Genomic DNA, 24,463 nt, shown 5'->3' with positions numbered 1-24,463 from the left:
AATTTCATTCTTGGAAACAACTGCACCACTTTAGCTGAAACTTTCCAAAAAATTTCACATGAGGCAGACACCTGGCATGGAAGATCTCAGCACAAACATTTAAAGTTTGGCAAAGCTATAGGCAACTGAGAACAGGGGCTTACAGTGGGAAGTGTCAGACAACCTGAACTAAGTATAGATACCAAGAAATATGAACTATGGAAATAAAATGTAAAGCAAAAACCCTCTGATCCCAAATTCCCCAAAGGAAAAGAGGGTTTAGAACATTAATGAAGGGGAGAAAGGTTTGCTTTCAGGTTAAGAAGAAGCCCGAGAGGAGCAAGAGCAGCTCTTGCTCAGTGGTTTGAGCATTGGCCTGCTAAACCCACGGTTGTGTGTTCAATCCTTGAGGGGGCCACTTAGGGATCTGGGGCAAAAATTGGTCCTGCTAGTGAAGGCAGGGGGTTGGACTCAATGACCTTTCAAGGTCTCTTCCAGTTCTAGGCGATTGGTATATCTCCCCTTATTTCTTCTTTCACATGGCTTTACAGGGCCACCCAGAGGATTCAGGGGGCCTGAGGCAAAGCAATTTTGGGGGCCTCTTCCATAAAAAAAAGTTGCAATACTATAGAATACTATATTCTCATGGGGGCCACGGTGGGGCCCGGGGTAAATTGCCCCCCGGGCAGCCCTGTGGCTTTAAACCAGCAATGTTAGAAGTCCAAAGTGCTCGGTCTCTCAGCTGTTCAGAGTATTAGGACTACAACTCCCAGAATGCAGTTGGCTCAGCAGAGGACGTGACCTTGAGGCTGAGCCACCTGACTAAGTCTAGCCCTCACATGGGAAGTTTGGTGCCTGCAAGCCTCTGAAAGGTGCGGGTGCTGTTAGGGCCTGGCTGTGGCCTGAGCGCCGGGCATGGTCACTAGGGGCCCAAGTGTGCTTGGTGAGTAGCAAACATTCAGACTTTAAAGAATGCAATAGTATGAACCGGTGTCTCTGCCTCCGCATGGCTGGTTCCGGACAGCCTGTGAATTGCTGAGGGCCAGCTGTGTATTTTTATTTTAAAGCCATGGGGCCCAATTCTGATTTCCTAGGCCAGTGTAGCTCTCCAGTAACTCCCTTACTCCTTTGGCTGAGGTGGTGTTACTCCGGATTTAAACCAGTTTAGCTGAGCCTGTAAAATCTGACCATTATATGTACTAGAGAGGGGAATGCTGGGAATTTCACGGGCTTGTCTATGTTCAGGAGGCATTATTATTACAGCAGTGCCTAGAGGTCACACCCAGATCACAGTGCTAGGCACTGACTAGACATACAAGGAAAAACAGTGCTTGCCTTCAAAAGCTTAGTTTCAGGATAGCAATAGATGGTTGAACCAAGGGGACAGGGAAGGGTGGATGGGGTAGCAGCAATATGGGTTGGTGGCTTTTTTTACTTTTTGGCGTACAGAGTGTGTGTTATTTGTAGTTTGCAGTGTAGTTGTAGCCATGTTGGTCCCAGGATATTAGAGCGAGAAGGTGGGTGAGTTAATATCTTTTATCGGACTAACTTCTGTTAGTGAAAAAGAAAATCTTTTGTGCTACCCCGAGCTCTATTTCAGGTGCAGTTTGTAGCACGGAGTGTTTGGAGCTCTTTTGCCAAATAGAGACAGATACAATTAAGCCAGCTTCACTTTTGTTTCTGTCGCAGTCCTGGGATAAGATATACTTAAGCACTAGGGAATGATCCAGTACCATCACCCTTCCAAAGAAGGGTCAGTTCAGTTTTGAAAAAGTTCACACAGCTTTGGGGTGAAAAATGTCAGAACTTTATTTTTAATATTTTTTATGCTTTATTATAAAAATGTGGAAAATGAAGATGTAGCTGAGCAGGGTTGTGTGTGTCATGAGTTTGTTCCTCTGGATTATGGGATGCTGTATTTGTACCTGCTAGTCAATTGCAATCTGCTGCCCTACTTACTTCCTCTCCAAAGAGAAATGTCCCAGTGCCACACGCACATTCTAATAATCCCATCCTGCTGCAGCCTGTCTGCATCTGACTTCTGTCCCTTGGGAGTGTCACACATTGTTAGTGACCCTGTAGGCTCATTAATCACGAAGTGTACAAAACCTCTTCTTGCTTTCTTCCCTGCTCGATGGCTGCTTATGCCACTGCCTATACCAGGGGTCCCCAACGTGGTGCCCGCGGGCGCCATGGCATCTAAGTGTGCCCACATACTGTCCGGCAGATGAGCATCCACCAAAATGCCGCTGACAAGCTGCATCATCCAGAGGCATCACTGCTGATTTTCGGCGGTGACACCTCTGGATGCTGCTGCTTGTCAGTGGCATTTCGGCGGCAACACCTATTGACGTTGCCGTTTGTTGGCGGAATTTCGGCGGATGCTCGTCCACCGCCACGGTCCTCCGTGGCTCATTGTCTGGCGCCCGCCAGACGAAAAAGGTTGGGGACTGCTGGCCTACACTTTCAGCTAGTAGGGTTTAAAGCTGTATGGGGCCAGATTTGCTCCAGGGTCTGTGTACACTGGGCCAGGGAGTCCCCTAGTGGCTCAAGGTTCCTACAACCTCCCCTTTTCTGGAGGAGCCTTTGAGAGCTGGTGCAGCCTGAATGGGCTGCAGCCCCATACCCTGTTGCAGCCTTCCCCGGTCCTGGGGCTCAGACCAAAGCTGCTTTCCCCCAGTAGAAGCCCTGGAGGAGGGCAGCAGTGGAAATGCTGCTTGATATTCTCTGCCTCCCCCTCTCCACTGCCAGGTGTGAGTTGCGCCTAGGAAGAGTCAATCTGGTCTGTTGAATTAAACGTGCAAAGTCTCCATTAGACTCTGATCACCTTCCCTTTCTGTGCAGTGCCACCACTCTGCACTGTGCCGGAGCACAGGGCAACGATGAAACATGCAGAGCATGACACAGAGCGGGGAGCAGATCAACAATGGGAATGTGAGGTCGCCTGGCAGGATGATGGAGGGGACAGGGAAAGCATCTGTGAAAGCTTCCGGCTCCTGCAGATTGACACAGGCTGTGACAGCCCAAAGGACCTCCCTGTGGGGAGCGAGAAGTGGTACTCGGTACGTACAGTATAAGGTCAGGCCCCGATCCTGCCAGTGGGGCAGTATGGGCAGCCCCTTGCAGCCGGGGGGTTTGCATGGGCACGCAGCACTGCCTGTACAGATCCATGGCAGGATCAGGGCCTAACAGCATTACACACAAGGTCAGAGCTAGATGCTGGATCTATGAAAAGTAACGACTAAAACTAGAAATTATATTCTTTAACAACCCAGGTTTTGTTTAACAAACCCATGTAAACGTTCCCTGCTAGTGGAACTAGGAACCCAAACACAGCCGCATCCTGCTACAGACTGGTCCCCAGGCCGTGAAACTGACCAGTCTGTTTGCATCATCCAGGCTGAGAGACATATACAAAGTAGGGGAGAAATAGCGCAAATGTGGGTCGGGGGAGCATAGTGGATCTTTCAAAGCTCTGTTCTAATGATGTGAGCCAGGTAAGGAAGGTGGTTTTTTAGCTGCATGGTGTTTATTTTGACAGTGTTCCTTTGGTAAATGCATGACAGAGCTAGATGTAAACAAGAACCGTCATTCAGGAACAAAGAAAATATTTGTAGTGGCTTCATCTTGCAGCCTGGAAGTCAAGTAAGTTTAGCTGGAATGGGCTCTTATCAAGAGAAATAGACTTCATTTGTGGCTTTGTTTCCTTGACTGTTATTGGAGTAGTTTAAAAGACAAAAATGCTTTTCAAAACAATTTTTTTTTTAAATCCACCACTAAATATTGTTGTTTAGGCCCAATAGTTTAACGACGCTTCAGTCTGGCCTGTCTATTTGCACCCACAATTTTGCACAAGTAAAAACTAAATTTGTGTGCACAAATTGGGTAGGTAGGGATCTGCTCAGCTTGTGTGCACACGTTCAGGGCTATGGGTGCACAAATCTGCAGCCGAAAACTTGGCATCCTTTTCTGAAAGTGGACTCAAACTTAGGTCTGGGGTTTAGAAAAACTGGTTAGGTTGGCACTTTACATCTATTGCATCTTTATGAGCTTCTCAGATCCTTTTGTTCTCTTTTGTGTTAAAAGAAGAATGTTTTGAGGAAACAGAGGCATTGGGAGAAAATAGTTATGGCGAAGAAGAAGAAGAGAAAACAGGAAAAAGAGAGGAGAAAAGCTAAACACGCTGAAGATAAAGGTACAAGCAAACTGAAAACTATGGGGTTAGCTCAGCCACTGTACACCAGCTGAAATCTTACAGCACCTGTAAATCTGGCTATGTGTTTTAATGACTTTGATTCTTAGCCTATGGCCTTGTCTACACTACGGGGACTATGGGGCATAGCAACAGCACTGTAGTGTAGATGCGGCATACGCCGATGGAAGGGGGTTTTCCGCTGCTGTAGGAACACCAGCTTCCCAAGGACACACCTAGCTGCATCTACACCGAGGGTGAGGTCGTTCTGTCGCTCAGGGGGTGTGGATTTTTCACACCCCGGAGGGATGTAGCTATGTCAGCCTAAATTTCAAGTGTAGACCAGGGCAATGTTTTACTTTAACTGTGGAGTTAAGTCAAACGATCTGCACTTGAGTTCAGTCCTCTCCAGTTAGCCTAGCTCTAGTGAAAGTGGCTACACTGCAGAAGAACACGAGAGCTGCACAGAGTGACTGTGTTAACTTGACCTGTTGCCTATCCCTCTGGTCCTGCTGGCCATTGCAAATGAAAGTACCACCCCGCTCACAGATTCGTGTGTGTGGATGAGACTTGAGTTAACCCTGCGGTAAAGACAAGCCCATGGATGTTCAGAGGGAGTTCTCCAAGATTCTGCTGCTTATTGACAACACAGTATCAGGCTTTTAACACATGGGAGGGGGGAGGGGGAATCCATTTTTAAGACTGCGTCAAAATAAGCAGCTGCCAAACATCGTGTCCAGAAATACCTCTGGAGTTCAGCACATTCATAAAGAGCCCAACCCCCTTGTAATATAGAACTAAATCCAACACAAGACAGTGATATTGCCTTTTTACAACCCTATCTTATATGAGCTCCTAGAACATTAGCCTGTTTGATTTTTTTGAGGCCTGTGCTTTATTAAAACGTAACTTTTACCTGGATTTGTTTTGATCACTGTCAAAATGAAACGTCCTGCCGGTTAAGGCCTACAAAGACTTATGTGCACACATTCTACATGTTGTGCCGGCGGGTACTTCATGTTGCTGCGTTCCCATGTACTTCAGTGGGAATCCTTATCTGCGTGAAGTTACGCGCACGTTTAAGTGAGTGCAGGATAACCTCTTCAGGTACAAGTGTCTAGGAATGGGACACCTTGTCATGCCTTTCCCATCTGAGAAATTTCTCCTCAGGAGCAATCTGTATGTGGCCCTTCTTCAGAGGCTTCTTTCCATGCAGCAGCAAGAATCCTCTCTGAGGCCAGCAGCTCCTCATGGAAAAGCTGAAACTTAACAATCATTTAGTGTGGACGCCACCAAGAAATTGGAGTGACAGTTTACCAGCCATTGTTATAAATCTGTTTCAAGCCCTGAGATCTAAGACCGAGCAGGGCCATGTTGAAACCAACAAACCATCCCCTTTGTATTTCTTTAAGGCAGCATTTCCCAGCCTGGAGAGACAGCCCCCCTTTCTGTGGGGGTCACAGTAGTTCAGGGGTGTGGAACAGACGTGAGAAGCAGTGGGGATAAGGAAAGCTGCATATCCCTGGATCCTCTCTGTAACCACAGCCCTTTTCTGCTCCTGCCGTGGCCCTCAGTGGGAGGAGATCACGTGGCGAGGCAGCTGCCTGCCAGACCAAGCTTCTCTTTTCTTTCCATGGCACGGGGCTCAGCCCTGAGAACCCAAGAAGCACAGGACTGCAAGGGTCCTTCTGGGTCAGAGAGTCCGGTCCCCTGCTCTCCCAAGCAACCCCACTGGATAATCTTGTTCATGGATAATCTTGTGGGGGGAGGGATAGCTCAGTGGTTTGAGCATTGGCCTGCTAAACCCAGGGTTGTGAGCTCAGCCCTTGAGGAGGCCACTTAGGGATCTGGGGCAAAAATTGGTCTTTTTTTTTTCTTATTAAAAAAAAAATTAAAAAAAATTTTTTTTTTTAGTTAGTTTTTTTTTTTCTGCAGAAAAGGACCTAGGGGTTACGGTGGACGAAAAGCTGAATATGAGTCAACAGTGTGCCCTTGTTGCCAAGAAGGCTAATGGCATTTTGGGTTGTATAAGTAGGGGCATTTCCAGCAGATCGAGGGATGTGATCATTCCCCTCTACTCAGCATTGGTGAGGCCTCATCTGGAGTACTGTGTCCAGTTTTGGGCCCCACACTACAAGAAGGATGTGGATAAATTGGAGAGAGTCCAGCAGAGGGCAACAAAAATGATTAGGGGGCTGGAGCACATGACTTATGAGGAGAGGCTGAGGGAACTGGGATTGTTCATAGAATCATAGAATCATAGAATTCAAGATCAGAAGGGACCATTATGATATCATTGTTTAGTCTGCAGAAGAGAAGAATGAGGGGGGATTTGATAGCTGCTTTCAACTACCTGAAAGGGGGTTCCAAAGAGGATGGATCTAGACTGTTCTCAGTGGTAGAAGAAGACAGAACAAGGAGTAATGGTCTCAAGTTGCAGAGGGGGAGGTTTAGGTTGGACATTAGGAAAAACTTTTTCACTAGAAGGGTGGTGAAGCACTGGAATGGGTTACCTAGGGAGGTGGTGGAATCTCCTTCCTTAGAGGTTTTTAAGGTCAGGCTTGATAAAGCCCTGGCTGGGATGATTTAGTTGGGTTTGGTCCTGCTTTGAGCAGGGGGTTGGACTAGATGACCTCCTGAGGTCCCTTCCAACCCTGAGATTCTATGATTCTATGACTTGTCATGGCCCATTTTGAAAGCAGTCAGGTTGTCTGCCCCCACAGCTCCTGCTGGGAGGTTGTTCCAGACCCTCGCCCCACTGGTGGCTAGAAACCACCTTCTCATGTCCAGCCTGAATTTACTCCGGATCAGTTTATCCCCATTGGCTCTTGTGCCAACCTCGTCCTTTGGCTTCAGTAGTTCTTCACCCTCCCTGGTGTTTACCCCCCGTGTGTTTATAGAGAACAATCGGATCCCCTCCCGGCTTTCCTTTTGCTGGGCAGAGCAAGCCAAGCTCTGTGAGCCGCCTCTCGGGAGATCAGCCCTCCATTCCCCTGATCAGCCTAGCAGCCCTTCTCTCCACCTCTTCCAGGCTGAATTGGTCTCCCTGGAGCACGGGTGAGCGGAATTCAGTGTTACGCAAGAAGTCTGGCCAGTGCCCTGTGCAACAACATTAATATGTCCCTCTCTCTACTGCAAGTACCTCGCCAGGGGATGTGACCAACGGAGACCCTCCCACCCCCACATCAACCTAGAGCTGTGGGGGAGGGGCCACTGGGGGAGTGAGGGGAGGGGGAACCCAAGCAGGGAAATGGAAAAAAGCTCATCTGCTTCTGAGGACCCCGACAAGAATACTGGGGCCTGGGATTTACGGCAACGTTACAGGCGCTTGCATTATTTCAGCGACTGAATTCCCTCTCTCCCCCTAACACTTCCCCTCCCATCTCTCTCTCTGCTCTGCATTCCAGGCGTTGCTCACCAGCACAGCAAACGTGTTTTAAAAGCGATCGCCAAGGAGCGGCTTCTGGCGGCCAAAGAGGCAGCACCGTGGCTGTGTATAGATCTGAGTATGACCAGCCACATGACGCAGAAGGTATGCTCTGCAACCGCTAGCTCTCCCTAGTGCTTGTGAGCCTCTTGGGGAGGAATCTTACAATGAGGTCTGCCAGCATAGGCACCTCCCTGAGGTCGGGGGGAGGTATTTAGCAGAGACCCCGCGCCAGGGCTGAGCTAGCGGGTTCCATTGCGGGATTGGGGCCTGGCTGGTAAGAACAATTCATTTATATGTATCCATTTTTGACAGGTGATTCTTTTTTGTTTCCACTATTGAAGCTTGTCTGCTACACAACCAGGGTGTTTCCTTTTAAATAACCAGTGAGATCAGAGCTAGATTGTATGGGGGATGGGAGTATCTGACTGGCCCTTCTGTCCTCGGCCTGCTCTGTACCCAGGCAGTGTGCCCCTGCCCTTGGCACGCTCTCTCTCCGAAACGCAGCGCACAGGAAGGGAACCCAAAGGCCAAGGGCAGAACAGAGCCTCGGTTACCCCACTCTCCCTGCCCAGCATAAATCTCCACTGTCCCTCCTGAAAAATGGCCTTTAAAACCATAGGTGCCGACTCCGTGGGTGCTCCGGGGCTGGAGCACCCATGGGGGAAAAATTGGTGGGTGCTCTGCACCTACCGGCAGCTCCACGCCCCCCTGCCCACCTCACCTCCGCTCCGCCGCTGCCTCCTCCCCTGAGCGCGCCGCATGCCCGATTTCCACCCCCGCGCGGCTGGGAAGGAGGGGGGAGGGGGAACACGGCGTGCTCGGGGAAGAGGTGGGGCTGGGGTGGGGATTTGGGGAAGGGGATCCAATAGGGGCAGGGAGGGGGTGCAATTGGGGCAGGGACTTTGGGGAAGGGGTTGGAATGGGGGCGGGGAAAGGGTGGAGTCAGGGCGGGGCCGGGAGGGGCGCGAGCATCCGCCGGCGCCTGGGAAAGTTGGCGCCTATGTTTAAAACACCCGCTAGTCCAGGAGCTCGGCCCCCTCCTCAGCTTCTGCACGCTAAGCTGGGCTGGGCCGGACCTGTGCTGTGATGGGAGATCTCCACCCTGGGCCTGAGGTGGGAGGACGTGGTGCCCTTAGCTCTGAGCCCGTACCCATCTGGGCCAGTTGTGTGCAGATGTTTGTTCTCTCTTGGAAGGAAATAAGTCGCCTTGCCGCTCAGATAAGGAGGCTGTATGGTTCCAACAAGAAAGCTGGAAAGCCGTTTTGGATTTGCCTTACTGGATTTGTGGCAGGCAGTCCTATTTCTGAAGAGTGCTTACGAATGAACGATGGGTTTTCCAGTTACCTCGTAAGTATCGTAAAAGTATCTGACAAGAGTGAATTCTACAAGACCGTGGCGACTGCCCCCTTGTACACAGCAAAACATGGTGCTCCTGTGACTCATATCTATATAATCTAAAAGGCTGTTTTTAAAACGCAGTAACACAAGCGAGAATCTTTCCCTTCTTCGTCGTACCTTTTCGTGTGCCCCTCATATGAGCATAGCAGCTGTGTGTCTTAGTTTGAACTTCGAGACAAGTGTCTTATTCAAAGCCAATGAAACAAGAGGGAATTACACTCAGTGGGATCATGAACTGAGTGTAGAGCTGTAACGATGCTGGTTCTGGCGGAACCCAGCTGAGCGTGCCAATTCAGGACCAATTGCTTAAAGCAGGGCAGTCACAGCCCTAGGCTGGGGGTTTTCCACCTCTAAGGCAAACCCAAACCAGCCAGCCAGAGAGGACTTTGGTCTCACCCCACTGGCTAACCACAAGTCACACAAGCAATTCCCTTAGACACTCCAGTTTCCCAGTATCACCACCAGTGCCACTCGTCCTGGGGTGTTGGTTTTCATAACCATTCATCCCCATGACAAGAAAAAAAGGTTCTCTCGATCCCAAAGAACCAAGCCCCAGACCCAGGTCAATATACAGGTCAGATCTTACCCACAAATCACGCTGTTGCCAATCTTTTAGAATCTAAAGGTTTATTCATAAAAGGAAAAAGATATAAATGAGAGCTAGAATTGGTTAAATGGAATCAATTACATACAGTAATGGCAAAGTTCTTGGTTCAGGCTTGTAGCAGTGACGAAATAAACTGCAGGTTTAAATCAAGTCTCTGGAGTACATCCACAGCTGGGATGGGTCATTCAGTCCTTTGTTCAGAGCTTCTGTTTGTAGCAAAGTCCCTCCAGAGGTAAGAAGCAGGACTGAAGACAAGATGGAGATGAGGCATCAGCCTTTTATAGTCTTTTCCATGTGTAAGAACACCTCTTTGTTCTTACTGTGGAAAATTACAGTAAAATGGAGTCTGGAGTCACATGAGCAAGTCCCTGCATACTTTGCTGAGTTACAAGGTGTATCTGCCTTCTCTCCATGGGTGAGTTATATAGCTGATGGTCCTTAATGGGCCATCAAGCAGGCTAGGCAGAGATGTTTGTCTGGGATGTTTCCCAGAAGCACAGCATAAGTCTGAAATACAGACAGTACAGAGCCAATATTCATAACTTCAACTACAAAACTGATACACACATATAGACAGCATAACCATAACCCTGTCTTAGACACCTCATTTGACCCCCTTTATACAAGATTTGGTGCCACTACAGGACTTCGGTTGCAACCATGTTCTATACCGTCCCAGTTCAAATCAATAACGTGACAAGAGCTGCTGCAGATGACATGGAAATGATTATTATTAATGATTTGCATTGCTGAAGTGCCTAGCAGCCCCAGCCGTGGCCCAGGGCCCCATTGTGGTTGGTGCTGTGTGAACACAGAACAAAAAGACAGCCCCTGCTGCATTGGCGGGACACTGGTTTTTGGGCAGATGTGTGGTATTTGCACCTTCCTTTGATGCATCTGGTGCTGGCCCCTGGTAGAGACAAGATACTGGGTGAGATGGACCCTGGATCTGACCCACTGTGTCAATTCACGTGTTCTGTTTTCATTGCTAACTGAGGTTTGGCTTCATGTGTGATTATACTTGGAATATGGCCTGCAGCAAGAGGGGTGTTCCATGGTTGTTGGATTTGGACTTCACATCAGACTTGTCCAGCTCACAAATAAAACGAGGCTTTTCCTAACAGCCAGCCCTGCAACCGCAGCCTAGAATGTCAGAGTCAAGCTGGGTTCTTTCTTCTGCACCCAAGGTCAGACGTAGTTAAGGCTTTGTAGGCCATACTATGACCTTAGCTAAACCCGTGTAAGCCTGTCTTCAGATAGTGGCACCTGGGAAACTCCGTTGCCATTGGTGGAATTGCCGAGGAGCAGTTGATGAGAAATTTTGGCCTACATGGCTTGCCCTACAAGTGGTCACACAGCGGGTCTGTGGGAATAAAACTCAGATCCCTCAGCCAGCGTCTCCATGGGAAAAAAAACAGAGCAACTGAGGAATGAATCAAGCCCACTAAGCTCTTTGGGGCAGGGCCCATCTTTTTGTCTTGTGTGTGTACAGCCCTTGGCACCATGGAGACCTGACCCCTGGATACAACTGAGCTCTATTCCCTCCAATAAACTTCACAAACTGGGCAGTTAAAGGGGGAAAATGCATGACTTCGCGCTAACTAATCATGGACGATATTCTAATTCTCAACAGAGGCAGTGAAGTTAGTTAGGATTATTGCTAATCTCTTTCCTTCAATATGTCTGCTAGTTTTGCTCAGGAAAGAATTTAACAAAAACTTGGAAATTACCAGTGGTATTTATAGATGTGGAGTGTGTGTTAGTTTCTTCTGAAAAATATCTTACCCTTGTGGGATTGAATGACCCAGAGGCCTTACCAATTCTGATATGCTTCATGTCTGAGAAGGGTATTGGACTCTAGCTGAAGATACTTCTTGTCTGTTTCACATGCATGTTCTCCCTTTGCATTTTTCAGATGGATACCACTCCAGAAAGTTACCTTGACCTATTTCCTTTAGAGACGATTGTCTACCTCACTCCTGACTCAGAGAATGGTGAGTCCTTTGGTTGTTTGCGGGAGCTGTGGCGGGAGAGAACTCAGGTTGTTAAAATCTAGAATTTATTTAAAAAAAAAATCTACCCAAGATTGGTTTGGTTTGAAAGCTTTTCTTAAACCTTGTTTAAAACTACTTCAGACAGATCAGTTCCTAACTGGTGTAGCTGGGATCTCATCTGGATCTGATCTACACTAATCAATGCTCAAGATGTCCCAGCAATGAATGAAGGTTTTAGCCCCAGATCCTTGAAGGTATTTAGATGCCTAACTCCCATTATCATCAATGTCTTGACCCATGTGTTGTGTGGTTAGAACCCTGCACTTTGCAGTACTCCAGAACAGCAGGCTGGAAATTCGGTGGCTGTTTCAGATCTATCTTAAAGACAGGGTTTTACTGAATTAAACATGAAAATAAAACAGTCGCTGCAGCATCCCCTTTGTGGCTTGCTATTGAATGTATTATATGCTGCTCCTCTATTTTTAACTGACAGCCTGATGCAGAATTTCATAGTGGCAGTGTGGATCGGGTCTATGGAAGCTGTTGAAGGGGGGTGCGGGAAACTTTGGTAAATACAGTTGTGGCCTTTGGCATGTGGCAAGGCCTGGCTCTTTGGGATTGTAGGGTAAGCACACAAGCTGCAAGTCAAAGTGATCAGCAGTGAAAGAGTTAACAAGCATTGCCATTGCAATTTGCATCTTCAGATTTCTCCATTTTCAGCCCACCTCTGAGTGGTTGTTTCAGGCTCTCTGCAGACTCAGGCAGATGTTCATGTTTTGATGGTTTCCTTTGTAACCATTAGGGTTAAAGCCCGTCCTCCAATACAAGCTTTGGGTACGGTGCACAATTCTGGGGCATGGGGTGGCTTCTGCAGCACACTCCACGGCCCCAGCTTCCTGGAGCACACGGGGCCCAGCTTGTGCAGAGAGAACAGTTTGAGCCAATCACTCCTCTGCAGTAGATCAGCTACTGCTAACCGGCCTAGTGTTCTGTTTAACTGTGGCACTTTCTAGCTCTGCAGGATATTGACCCGCACAGAGTGTATGTCCTCGGCGGGCTCGTGGATGAAAGCATTCAGAAGGTGAGTGCTTGGGGGAAGCTGCACCAAACACTTACAAAATCCCATGGCACCTTCAGCCAGCACTAGTGGAGCCCCTGGCAGGAAATGATGCCGGAAGCCATGCAGTTTTCTCCTCTTCACTAGCAGTGCGATCAGATTATTGCAAATGATTCCTAATGTATGGTCCCAAAACTATGTCGTGAATATAAGTTTGGTGACTTCCAGCCCTGCCATCTCTCCTAATCCCTGAGGCTCCCTCCTGGGTCAGATGTGCTAGCATGGACCTCTGCACCACGAAGAGTCCCAGTGGGGAATGGCTCCATCCCTCTGTAGGTTTGGGGCCATACACGTCCCACCGTCGGACATCTTTGGCGACGCAAATGACCAGAGGCCAGATAAGTCAGTGGTTTAGAAAGCCGCTGGCTCGCAGCGTTAAAGTGTTTCAAGCGTGTGATGTTGTAAGTTCCATAGCATCTGGCACCAAACTCGAATAAATGTCTCGTCTTGTCCTGAATGGCCTTCCAGGCAGCGGCCTGCCCATTGCTTGTGTGTGGCTGGCAGCTCCCCGCGCAACCTTCCGGGAGGGAGATCAGCGTTCATGCTTCAGGGATGAGCTAACCTCTGCCCCTTGGGGGCTGGGAAGGAACTTCCCCGGGGGCACGTTGTTCCGGAACTGCCTGCTGCAGACAGCTGGTGCCCCGGTCTGTTCTGGGGTGGCAGTTTCCACGGGGAATGGAGGGATGTAGTAGGGACAGCTCCAGTCTGTCTTAATTGGCTTTACCCAGCCCTGGAGGGCATGGGCTGGTCTCCCACCCACCTAGCCCCTCCTAAGCAAAGGGCAATGTGTGTGTTACGAGGCCATCAGACTGAACAAGGTCAGGGTGTGTGCGTGTGCATCATCTCTTACTTTGACTTCCAGAAACTGACCTTGCAGAAGGCACAGGAGCACTCCTTGCAGACAGCTCGGCTGCCCATTGCCGAGTACATGGTGAAGAACGCCAACGTGAAGAACTATCATTCGGAGACGTTAGCAATCAATCAAGGTATGGCTCCCAGGCTGGTTATTGCCAGGATGCAGCTACAGACCAGAGCTCTACACCATGATCTCAACCACGGGCCAGGGAACGGGGAGGGAAGTTCAGGCCCCAGCGTTCATTGGACTAGAACAATAAAAGAAGGGGAGAGATGGCTGTGTGTGTGGTGGGGCCTAGATTCCAGTTTGTCTTCTGCACAGGTATAGCAGGGTGGAAGCTTTCCCGTCCCTCTGCCTTAACATGGGTACATGGCCCCCCTCCCTGCTGGAAGGCTAGTTCAGTGGCAGGGCCCGCTCCCGTTAGCATTGCCAGCAGAAGTGCCACTGATCGTTAGCTCAGCACAGCAAACACCTATTTGCTAGGAACTAGTCCGAGGCCAAGCTCTGTTAGACCTGGGCCAGCTTGCGTCTATGCACTGGCTGCTGCCGATCAATGCAGTATTCGGGCTGGAGAACCACTCCCCAACTCATGAACATCCTCGAAGGACTGAGGGCAGTAACTGCAGTGGGGTGGGAAAATGAGTTACCATTATCCCTTGAGCCCAAAATTCCCCTCCCCCTCTTACCAAAACACGTGTATTGGTGCTGCTCAGATGAGCGGCTGGGTTCGGAGCTGCCTTGCGCATCTCAGTAGGGTTGCTGTAGTGGGGAACCCCCTGGTGCTGTCCATATATGTTGCAATGAAGGTTTGGTGTGAGGAGGAAAGGATAATGAAGAGGAGCATCCAAAATACTGCCTAGGCTAGGTAGGTGTGTGTGTGGTGGGGTGAGGGAGCTACAAGCAAGTGGCTAGAGTCTGCATGTATTTGCTGAATGCATCAGAAGACACAAGTCTAAGATGGTCTAATCAGTGAGGGGTAGACGCAGGCACAGGAAGTAAAAGACGGTTACTCACCTGTAGTAACTGGTGTTCTTCGAGATGTGTTGCTCCTATCCATTCCATGTAGGTGTGCGCGCCGCGCGTGCACGGCTCTCCGGAACATTTTTACCCTAGCAACTCCGGCGGGCCGGCTGGCGCCCCCTGGAGTGGCGCCGTCATGGCGCCCCTTATACACCTCAGCCGGCCCGTCCGCTCCTCAGTTCCTTCTTGCCGGCTATTCCGACAGTGGGGAAGGAGGGCGGGTCTGGAATGGATAGGAGCAACACATCTCGAAGAACACCAGTTACTACAGGTGAGTAACCGTCTTTTCTTCTTCGAGTGATTGCTCCTATGCATTCCATGTAGGTGATTCCCAAGCCTTACCTAGGCGGTGGGGTCGGAATGAGACGTGGCGGAGTGTAGCACCGCAGAGCCGAAGGCTGCGTCGTCTCGGGACTGCTGCACCAACGCATAATGGGAAGCGAAGGTGTGGACGGAAGACCAGGTGGCCGCTCGACAGATGTCCTGGATGGGAACGTGGGCCAGGAAGGCGGCTGATGAGGCGTGCGCCCTTGTCGAGTGTGCGGTGAGCCGGCACGGGGGGACGCGAGCAAGTTCGTAGCACGCCCGTATGCAGGATGTCACCCAGGAAGAAATCCGTTGGGATGAAACAGGCTCGCCTTTCATGCGCTCCGCAATTGCGACAAAGAGCTGGGAGGAACGCCGGAAGGACTTAGTTCGGTCAATGTAAAAGGCGAGGGCCCTACGGACGTCGAGGGTGTGGAGCTGCTGCTCACGAGGTGAGGCGTGCGGCTTTGGAAAGAAGACCGGGAGGAAGATCTCCTGATTAAGATGAAAGGCCGACACCACCTTAGGGAGGAAGGCCGGATGTGGCCGAAGCTGCACTTTGTCCGCGTGGAAGACGGTATATGGGGGACCCGCCGTCAGGGCGCGGAGTTCGGATACTCGTCTGGCGGATGTGATTGCCACGAGGAAGGCCGTCTTCCAGGTGAGATGGAGGAGGGAGCAGGAGGCCATGGGCTCGAAGGGCGGGCGCATCAGCTGGGTGAGAGTCAGGTTCAGATCCCACGTAGGAGCCGGCGGCCGCACTTGCGGGTAGAGGCGGTCCAACCCCTTGAGGAAGCGGGCAACCATGGGGTTGGAAAACACGGAGCGACCATCTACAGCAGGCCGGAAGGCCGAAAGCGCCGCCAGGTGTACCCTCAGGGACGAGATCGCGAGACCTTGGCCTTTCAGGTACCAGAGGTAGTCAAGGACCGTCTGTAGAGGGGTCGAGAAGGGGTTAAGACCTTGCTGATCGCACCAAAGGGCAAAGCGTTTCCACTTTGCCAGGTAGGTCGAGCGTGTGGACGGTTTTCTGCTTTCAAGGAGAACTTGCTGCACCGCCGCAGAACAGGTCCTCTCCGCGTCGGTCAACCACTCAGGAACCAGGCTGTAAGATGCAGCGACTGCAGGTTCGGGTGACAAAGCCTGCCGAGGTCCTGAGAGATGAGATCCGGCCATAATGGTAGGGGAATGGGATCCCGGATCGATAGCTCGAGGAGCAGGGTATACCAGTGCTGCCTCGGCCAGGCCGGAGCGACGAGTATGACGCGGGCCTTGTCCCTCCGTAGCTTGAGCAGTACTCGGTGGACTAGCGGGAACGGCGGGAAGGCGTATAGAAGGGGACCCGTCCAGGACATGAGGAACGCATCGGAGATGGAGTCCGGAGCCCGACCCTGGTACGAACAGAACCTGTGGCACTTCCTGTTGGTCCTGGAGGCAAACAGGTCTATTTGGGGAAAGCCCCACCTTTGGAAGATGGTGTGGGCCACGTCGGGGCGAAGGGACCACTCGTGGGCAGCGAAAGACCGGCTCAGACGGTCGGCCAGCGTGTTCTGCACTCCTGGTAGAAAGAACGCTTCGAGGCGAATCGAGTGGGTTACACACAGGTCCCATAGGAGCATCGCCTCCTTGCACAGCGGGGAGGATCGGGCCCCGCCCTGTTTGTTCAGATAAAACATGGCTGCCGTGTTGTCCGTGTATACCGCGACGCAGCGGTCCCGGAGGTGTGCAAGAAAGGTGAGACAAGCCAAGCGGATCGCTCTCAATTCCCTGACGTTGATGTGCAGGGAGAGCTCCTGGGCCGACCAGAGGCCCTGAGTGTGCAGGTCTCCCATGTGAGCCCCCCATCCAAGCGCCGAGGCGTCTGTGGTCAGGGTGACCGACGGGCGAGGGGGGCGAAACGGAACCCCGGCGCAGACCACCTCCTGATGCAGCCACCAGGTGAGCGTCTGGAGAGTGGGGTCCGAGACCGTGACCACCAGATCTAGAGGGTCGCGGTGGGGCCGGTACACCGAAGTCAGCCACATCTGGAACGGACGGAGCCTCAGCCTCGCGTTCGCGGTCACAAAGGTGCACGCAGCCATGTGGCCCAGCAGGCGAAGGCAGGACCGGGCCGTCGTGGAAGGGAAGGCTTGTAAGCTGCGAATGAGCGAGACCATTGTCTCGTGTCGAGAACGAGGGAGGCAGGCCCTGGCGAGGGTGGAGTCGAGGACTGCTCCTATGAACTCCAATCGCTGTGTCGGCAGTAATTGGGACTTCTCGGCATTGACGAGGAGGCCGAGAGACCGGAACAGGTGCAGTATCTCTGACACCTGGGCTGTCACCAGCTCTTGAGATCGGCCACGGATCAGCCAGTCGTCGAGATAGGGGTATACGTGAATTCTGCGACGACGGAGAGTTGCGGCCACGACCGCCATGCACTTGGTGAACACCCTCGGGGCAGTGGAGAGGCCAAAGGGTAACACCGCAAACTGGTAGTGGGTCGCGTTGACCATGAAGCGCAGGAAGCGTCTGTGGGGGGGGTAAATCGCCACATGAAAGTAAGCGTCTTTCATGTCGAGGGCGGCAAACCAGTCTCCCGGATCCAAGGAAGGGATAATGGACCCCAAGGTTACCATCCGAAACTTGAGCTTGCAGAGGTATCTGTTCAGCTCCCGGAGGTCCAAGATGGGACGAAGACCTCCTTTCGCCTTGGGGATGAGGAAATATCTGGAGTAGAATCCCCTGCCCCGCCTGCAGGGAGGCACCTCCTCGATAGCACCCACGCTCAACAGAGCCTGCACCTCCTGTACGAGGACTTGCTCGTGAGAGGGGTCCCTGAAGAGGGACGGGGAAGGTGGGTGGGAGGGGGGGGGCGAAAGAAACTGTAGGCGGTAGCCGTGCTGGATGGTGCTGAGGACCCAGCTGTCCGATGTTATAGCAGACCACGCCGGAAGGAAGCGGGCAAGGCGATTGGAAAACAAAAGGGGTGGATCCTGGGGGGAGAGTGATGGGCCGTCCTCGGGCGTCCCGTCAAAAGGCCGGCTTTTGGCCCTGCGGAGCCTTGGACGAGTTCTGCGCCTGGTTGCGCCGCCCCCCTGACGGTCTGCGGCGGAAGGGGGCCGTTCGGCGGTTGTTAAACGGCCGAGACCTGGCCTGGTTGAAGGGACGGTAGGGCTGTTGGCGGAACGAACGCCTCTGCGTGGCCGGGGTGTGCATACCCAGAGTTCGTATCGCAACCCTCCCATCCTTTAGGGACTGGATTCTGGCATCCGTTTTCTCAGAAAACAGCCCCTTCGTGTCAAACGGGAGGTCCTGGAGGGTGTACTGGACCTCAGGTGGGAGGGTGGAAGATTGTAGCCACGCAATGCGGCGCATCGTCACCCCGGATGCTACCGTTCGAGCCCCTGAGTCTGCTGCGTCTACGGCCGCTTTGATCAGTGATCTGGAGGCTAACTTGCCCTCCTCCAGCAGCGCTGAGAATTCAGGGCGGGATTCCGGAGGGGTTAGCTCCGTGAACTTCGCAAGGCACCCCAAGATATTAAAAGTGTATCTGGATAAGAGGGCCATCTGGTTGGCGACACGGAGTTGGAGGCCTCCCGCCGAATAGATTTTTCGCCCTAATAAGTCCATGCGCCGGGCGTCCTTCGCCTTCGGCGCAGCGGCAGGTTGACCGTGTCGTTCGCGGTCATTGACCGATTGGACCACCAGCGAGTCCGGGGTGGGGTGGACGTACAAGTATTCGTAGCCCTGGGGCGGGACGGAATACTTCCTTTCGACGCCTCGCGCCGTGGGGGCAACGGAGGAGGGCGACTGCCAGATAGTGGCACTGTTCTTCTGAATGGTGCGAATGAACGGGAGCGCCACTCTGACAGGGGCGTCATCTCCGACAACGTCCGTAATCGGGTCCTCGACTTCTTGCACCTCCTCTATGGGCAAGTTAATGGCCTTTGCCACCCTTCGGAGAAGGTCCTGGTGTGCCCTGAGGTCAATGGGCGGGGGTCCCGATGGCGAGGCCCCCGCTACCGCCTCATCTGGAGAGGACGACGAGGAGTGGGCCGGGAGCACCTCCTCCTGTTGGTGCTCGCCCACCTGGTGATCTGGCCGCAGCGAGTCCTGCCCCAAAGAAGGGTCGTGGGCGGCGGCTTGCGTCGGTGGGGACGGGGGGGCTCGACTAACGGTGGCCACCGGTACCGATGGTGCCGAGCCCGGCTGCCTGGGTGGCAGGGGAGGCCCCTGTTCATATTGCGCCCAGGGCACCCAATGTCCCCAATACTGGGGTCCATGATCCGGGGGAACGGAACCGGCTCTGAAATCCACCGCACTGCCTTGGGGTGAGGCTACAGAGGGTTCCCTGGAGGGCCAGGGTGGAGCCGTGGCGATGCCTGGGCGGGCGTCCAGCGCCGGCGTGAGACGATCCTCCGGTGCCGAGGGTCGGTGCCGGGCGTCTCGGGGGTCCAGTGGCGAGCGGGACCTGTGCTGCGCACGGTGCCGGGAGCCGGATCTCCGGTGCCGGGAGCCAGATCTACGGCGTCGGGAGCTGGATCTCCGGTGCCAAGAAGGGGAGCGGCGGCGGCGGGAGCTCGACCGGCGACGTCGGGAGCTCGACCGGCGGTGCCGGGAACCGGACCTCGAGCGGGATCTGCGGCGCCTCGAACGGCTGCGCGAGTCCCGATGTCCGCGGTGCCTGGACGCGGACCTGCTGCGGTGCCGGTGACTTCGTGACCGGGACCTGGAGCGCCGCCGGGAGTACGACCGGCCCCGCGATGGAGAGCGGTGCCGGGACTGCGACCGGTGCCGGGACGCTGAGCGGCGTCGCGATGGCGATTTACGGCGGGATGGGGAGCGGTGCCTCGGCGACCTTCGCCGGGAGATAGACCGGGATCGAGACCGGATTCTGGAGCCACGGTTGCCACGGTCGCCCGGAGATGAGGGGCGCACCATCGCTGGCTTGCCGAGGGACTTGAATGTCCGCACCAGTGGTGCCGGCGGCTGATATGACGGGGCCGTCGCCTCAATCAGCTCTCTTGCCGTCGCGAACGCCTCCGGCGTCGACGGGATCCTCAGCTCCTCCTCGGTGGGCGCCGGGGAGCTGGGCGGAACCGGACTCGACGGGCCAGGCGGCGCCGGAGTCAACGGTGCGGTGCACTTAGCGTGCACTGCCTCAGCCTGCACCGTTTTCGTCGGAGGCGGCTGGGCTGACGGCTTTCGCTGCTGTTTTGCGGCAGCCGTCTTCGGCGCCTTGTGCTTCCTCCCCGGGGAGAGGGAGCGGTGCCGGGTCTTTGATGCCGGCTCGGTGCCGGAGCGGCTCGGTGCAGTCGGAGCGCTGCTTGTCGAGGCGGTTTTCGGTGCCGCTGGAGCTGGCGCCGGAGGTTGGAGCGCAGACTCCATCAGTAAGTGCTTCAGCCTAGAGTCTCTCTCTTTCCTCGTACGAGGTTTAAAGGCTATGCAGATAGAGCACTTATCTGGCCGATGCGACTCTCCGAGGCAGCGGAGGCAAGAGTCGTGCGGGTCGCTAACCGGCATAGGCCGCTGGCAAGCCGCACAGGGCTTGAAACCCGGTGCTCCGGGCATAAGCCCGCACCGGGGCGGAAGAAGAGGGGCAAACCCTCTAATTCCGTAACTATTGACACTATTAACACTAAATATATATATAACTACAACAAGAACTGAACTAACTACTAAAACTACGGAGAAACACTAGGGTTGTGGAGGTAAGGGAGCACTCCACTGTTCCAACTGGCCGTCACGGGCGGGAAGAAGGAACTGAGGAGCGGACGGGCCGGCTGAGGTGTATAAGGGGCGCCATGACGGCGCCACTCCAGGGGGCGCCAGCCGGCCCGCCGGAGTTGCTAGGGTAAAAATGTTCCGGAGAGCCGTGCACGCGCGGCGCGCACACCTACATGGAATGCATAGGAGCAATCACTCGAAGAAGAATACTCACATCAGCTTGCCTTAAGTGGGAATGCCAGGGTTCTCAAACACGCGTGCCAGAAGCTACGCCCACTGTAGGCACCTGCTGAAGGGGGCCTGATTGTTTTTCCTAACGCTCCGGAGCACGCCGCTATCTTGAGGCACCCAAGTGTGAAAAGTTGGCCCAAGTTCAATAAAGGTGAAAGTGTTCACCTTAAAGTTACAAAACGTGAAGAGCAGTGTCAGGAAACACAGAAGTGTGACTAGAGAAGCTCCTTCTTAGGGGAGAGGCCCTGGTATGTTCTGCTTTTCCGGGAAGCTGTAGTTGATCCATGGTGGCTTGTCAGGAGGTCAGCATGGCTGTCAGCTAGAAGGCAGAATTTCCTCATGCCATTGATCTTTAGCTACCGATACGTGACAAACGAGTTTCCTAGGTTGCCTGCCTATCAGATTCTAAACAATAGCAACGATGCCTGGCTGCTGTCAGCTCTTCCAGCCTTTGTTGTTCTAACCAGTGACAAACAAGCCCAGATTTCCAGTGATCGCTGTATTTAGACTGATCTTGATCACTCTTTTTGACAGTCTTTGATGCCTTATCAACTTACTATGAGACCCAGAGCTGGCCAGAAGCATTGAAAGCTGGAGTTCCGCCCGGAAAAGGCTACGTTCTCCAGGAAACAGCTCTATGATGGAAAATGCATCTGCTTAGCAACATGCAAGAAGACTCTTTATTCTGTGATGTTAATGGGCTGCACAGCCAAAGGAAGCAAACTCCTCCCTCGTTATTTCAAGCAGAGGCATCAGTGTAGCTTGTGTACAGAGAAATGTGGTTCACGTGGCATAAGGAGCTCATCAGTTTAATATATTCTACCTCATTGGTGTATTGCTGGAAAACAAGGGTCATCCCTGGGCTTCAAATACAGACCAACGGGAACTTGTCAATTCTTACTGATGTTCTGTTAGTGTTTTGGAAATGTCTGTACTACCAGTTCCTCTTTGGGGCAGGGAGAAGATGTACACAAATCCCTTAAGGTTTTGACTGTCATGTTAATTACAAGTAAGCAGTGTGGGGTTAAAGTAGTTAATTACACCAGTGTAGCAGTTAACTGGACTGATCTTTTCACAGGTAAAACACAGTGCTCTTATCTAGGAAAGTTTTTCTTGTAATGCTCTTCTCATATTTCTGCTACTTAACATCTAACTAATGTCATAATAGAATATTTATTCTTGGATTTCCCCCACCCCACCACTAACCACTGCTGGCTGTCCTCTTGAAACATTCAGTAGGATGAAAACAGTTCTTGCAGGGAAGATGCCCCAAATCAATACTGTCACCCCACTTTACCTATTCACCTTCTGAAAGCTGTGATGTGTTATAGTGCCAGGATATAGGCCAGGGACAAAGGAAGCATAAACGTTTTTAAGTATAAAGGGAAGTTCGTTAGTGCTGTTGCTACCTACCTTTGTTGAACACACTTCTCCCCCCCACACGCACACTTAAATGGGGGGAAAACACCAAAACTAGATTCAGAAGGCCCGAGTCTCATTCCAGGGGGTGCTGTGTGCACTGCAGCTTGTCGCAGTGTACCAGCACTAGCTGTACTCTACCTAGCTAGCTAAAAGTAGAAGTGAGGATGCTGCAGCATGAGTTTCTGTGCAGGCTACATAAGTGAGTGTACATGGGCAGTGGGCCAGGCAGGCCTGCTTCTGAAACCCACCCTGGGGCATCCTTTCTCTGCTGTTTTCTAAAGTGCAGGTATGTCTACATGAGCGGCAAATGACACCCACATCTGCTGTGCAGCCACACCCTAGAACTCCTTTATGTGGCCACGGATGTGGATGGGGCCTTAATGTACTTGAGAGTTTGGGCCCAAAGTATTTAAAGACCTAGCTAACAAATAGTACAGAACAGCTGCAGGTGCTGTGGCTGGCTGCAATGTTTACTCCTGGGGGAATTGTGCACATGGGCAGCATTCATGGGCCAAGAGGAATTTTTTTTTTCCCCCTGCAGTAAATAACTTCTGCTGGAAAGTTGCTGAAGTTATGCCTGTTGCCCACCAGGGGCCACTGTGGCACTAGACCCAAACAGCTGCTCCAGGGCCAGCCCCAGCTGTTGATAGGGAAGAGAAGGTAACACCCTGCCTGTGGGGCCAGGTCAGGAGACGGGATAAGGGGGGCGGGGAAGAGACAGAGCGGGGGGCATATGGGGCTGCTGGTGGTGTGTGTGTCACAGACAGGTTCATAAGGGATATTGAGGGAGGACAGACTGGGGCCGGGGCTGAATAGGAGTGGAGGTGCAGGGCCCTGAGGGACACAGGGGAGGGGGTGCAGGGACACATGGGGCTGTGGGGTGTAGACACACATGGGAGTAAGGGGGTAGCTGAGTGCGGGTGTGGGGGCACAGGGACACGTGGGGATGAAGGGTAACTATGTGGCAGCACAGGGCCACCTGGGGATGTGGGGTGGGGGTGCAGGGACACATGGGAGTGGGGTGTAGAGACACAGGGACATGGGGTGGGGGGAGCAGAGACGCATGGGGTAAGGTGTAGCTGAGTGGGGGCACAGAGACATGGAGGTGAGGGTGGAAGGACACATGGAGTTGGGGGGTGCATGGCCCTATGGGGACAGGCAGATGTGCCTGACTGAATGGAAGCAGCAGAGGCTCCCTAACAATTTCCCCCCACCCCTCAAAAAAACCTGTTCCATACTTCTCCCACCCACACCCAACAACCCCCCCCAACTTCACACTCAGGCCCCTACCCAACAATTACTTCCCTCAGCTCCTCTGTTACCCCTAACTCCCCCAAGCCTTTGCACTGCTTTGGGGGTGGGGGTGGTGAGAAATACAGTTCTGTAGACGTTTTGGAGCATGAGCTTTTGTGGGTGAATACCCACTTCGTCAGATGCAAGTGCATCCAACAAAGTGGGTATTCACCCACGAAAGCTCATGCTCCAAAACGTCTGTTAGTCTATAAGGTGCCACAAGACTCTTTGCTGCTTTTACAGATCCAGACTAACACGGCTCCCCCTCTGATATTTGACAGTTCTGTACTGCAGTTTAAATGAATTATTACTCTGTATTTATAGGCTTAGTAAGGCACCTATTTGTCAAAAAAACATTTCCTGAATCTTTTTTAGTGTCCGTATTGTTACAGACATACTTGCTGACACCTATTTTGAAATAAATTACCAAAATAATGGAAACGGGTATGTGTGTGTTATTTTGACAAATAAAATAAGCAGAATTTTGCAGACTTTTTAAATACTGTGTGCAGAATTTTTAATATTTTGGTGCAGCATTCCCCCAGGGCGCTCTCCTGGTCCTCCCTCCAAATTCTAGCAGTGCCACCGCACAAAATGACCCCCTGCACCCTTGGGCTGGTTTGCAGGTAGAGGGGAGGCTTTGCTTTTTGAAGCGGTGTCATGGCTCAGCTTCCAGCCCTGCTGGAGGCCACTGCTGGGTGCAATCTGTACGTTGGGGTTGCTGTTAGAGGTTTGCGCTGGACTGTTCAAGTGCCTGAGTTGTCTAACGGACGGCAGCCTTTTCAGCAGAGGCCACAGCCGTATTAAGTGTTGTCTAACCCTGCGGTGAGCTGGTCCATATGACGCAGTGCCTAATGCCCTGTGGTCACACTCCCATTCTGCCCCTGCCTAGCCCCAGGGGGCGTGGCTATA

The 24,463-nt window shown here is 52.5% G+C and overlaps 1 protein-coding gene across 2 annotated transcripts; it reads left to right on the top strand.

Annotated features, from left to right (window-relative positions):
• The first annotated feature begins 737 nt into the window (after positions 1–737).
• TRMT10B (tRNA methyltransferase 10B) lies at positions 738–22,136 on the top strand. Of its 2 annotated transcripts, none has more exons than XM_045021757.1 (9): positions 738–922; positions 2,824–3,041; positions 4,069–4,174; positions 7,579–7,703; positions 8,796–8,948; positions 11,522–11,600; positions 12,614–12,681; positions 13,580–13,703; positions 21,371–22,136. In XM_045021757.1, the coding sequence occupies exons 1-9, from the start codon at positions 895–897 to the stop codon at positions 21,475–21,477; spliced, it is 1,008 nt and encodes a 335-aa protein (XP_044877692.1). In that variant the 5' UTR covers positions 738–894; the 3' UTR covers positions 21,478–22,136. The 2 variants fall into 2 exon arrangements, with proteins under 2 accessions (XP_044877692.1, XP_044877691.1); XM_045021756.1 differs by having other exon boundaries at positions 744–922; positions 4,066–4,174.
• Positions 22,137–24,463: the final 2,327 nt, after the last annotated feature.

Source organism: Mauremys mutica, chromosome 6, assembly GCF_020497125.1.
Source record: "Mauremys mutica isolate MM-2020 ecotype Southern chromosome 6, ASM2049712v1, whole genome shotgun sequence".
Classification (NCBI taxonomy): Eukaryota; Metazoa; Chordata; order Testudines; family Geoemydidae; genus Mauremys; species Mauremys mutica.
This window is presented reverse-complemented; position numbering and strand designations above follow the sequence as displayed.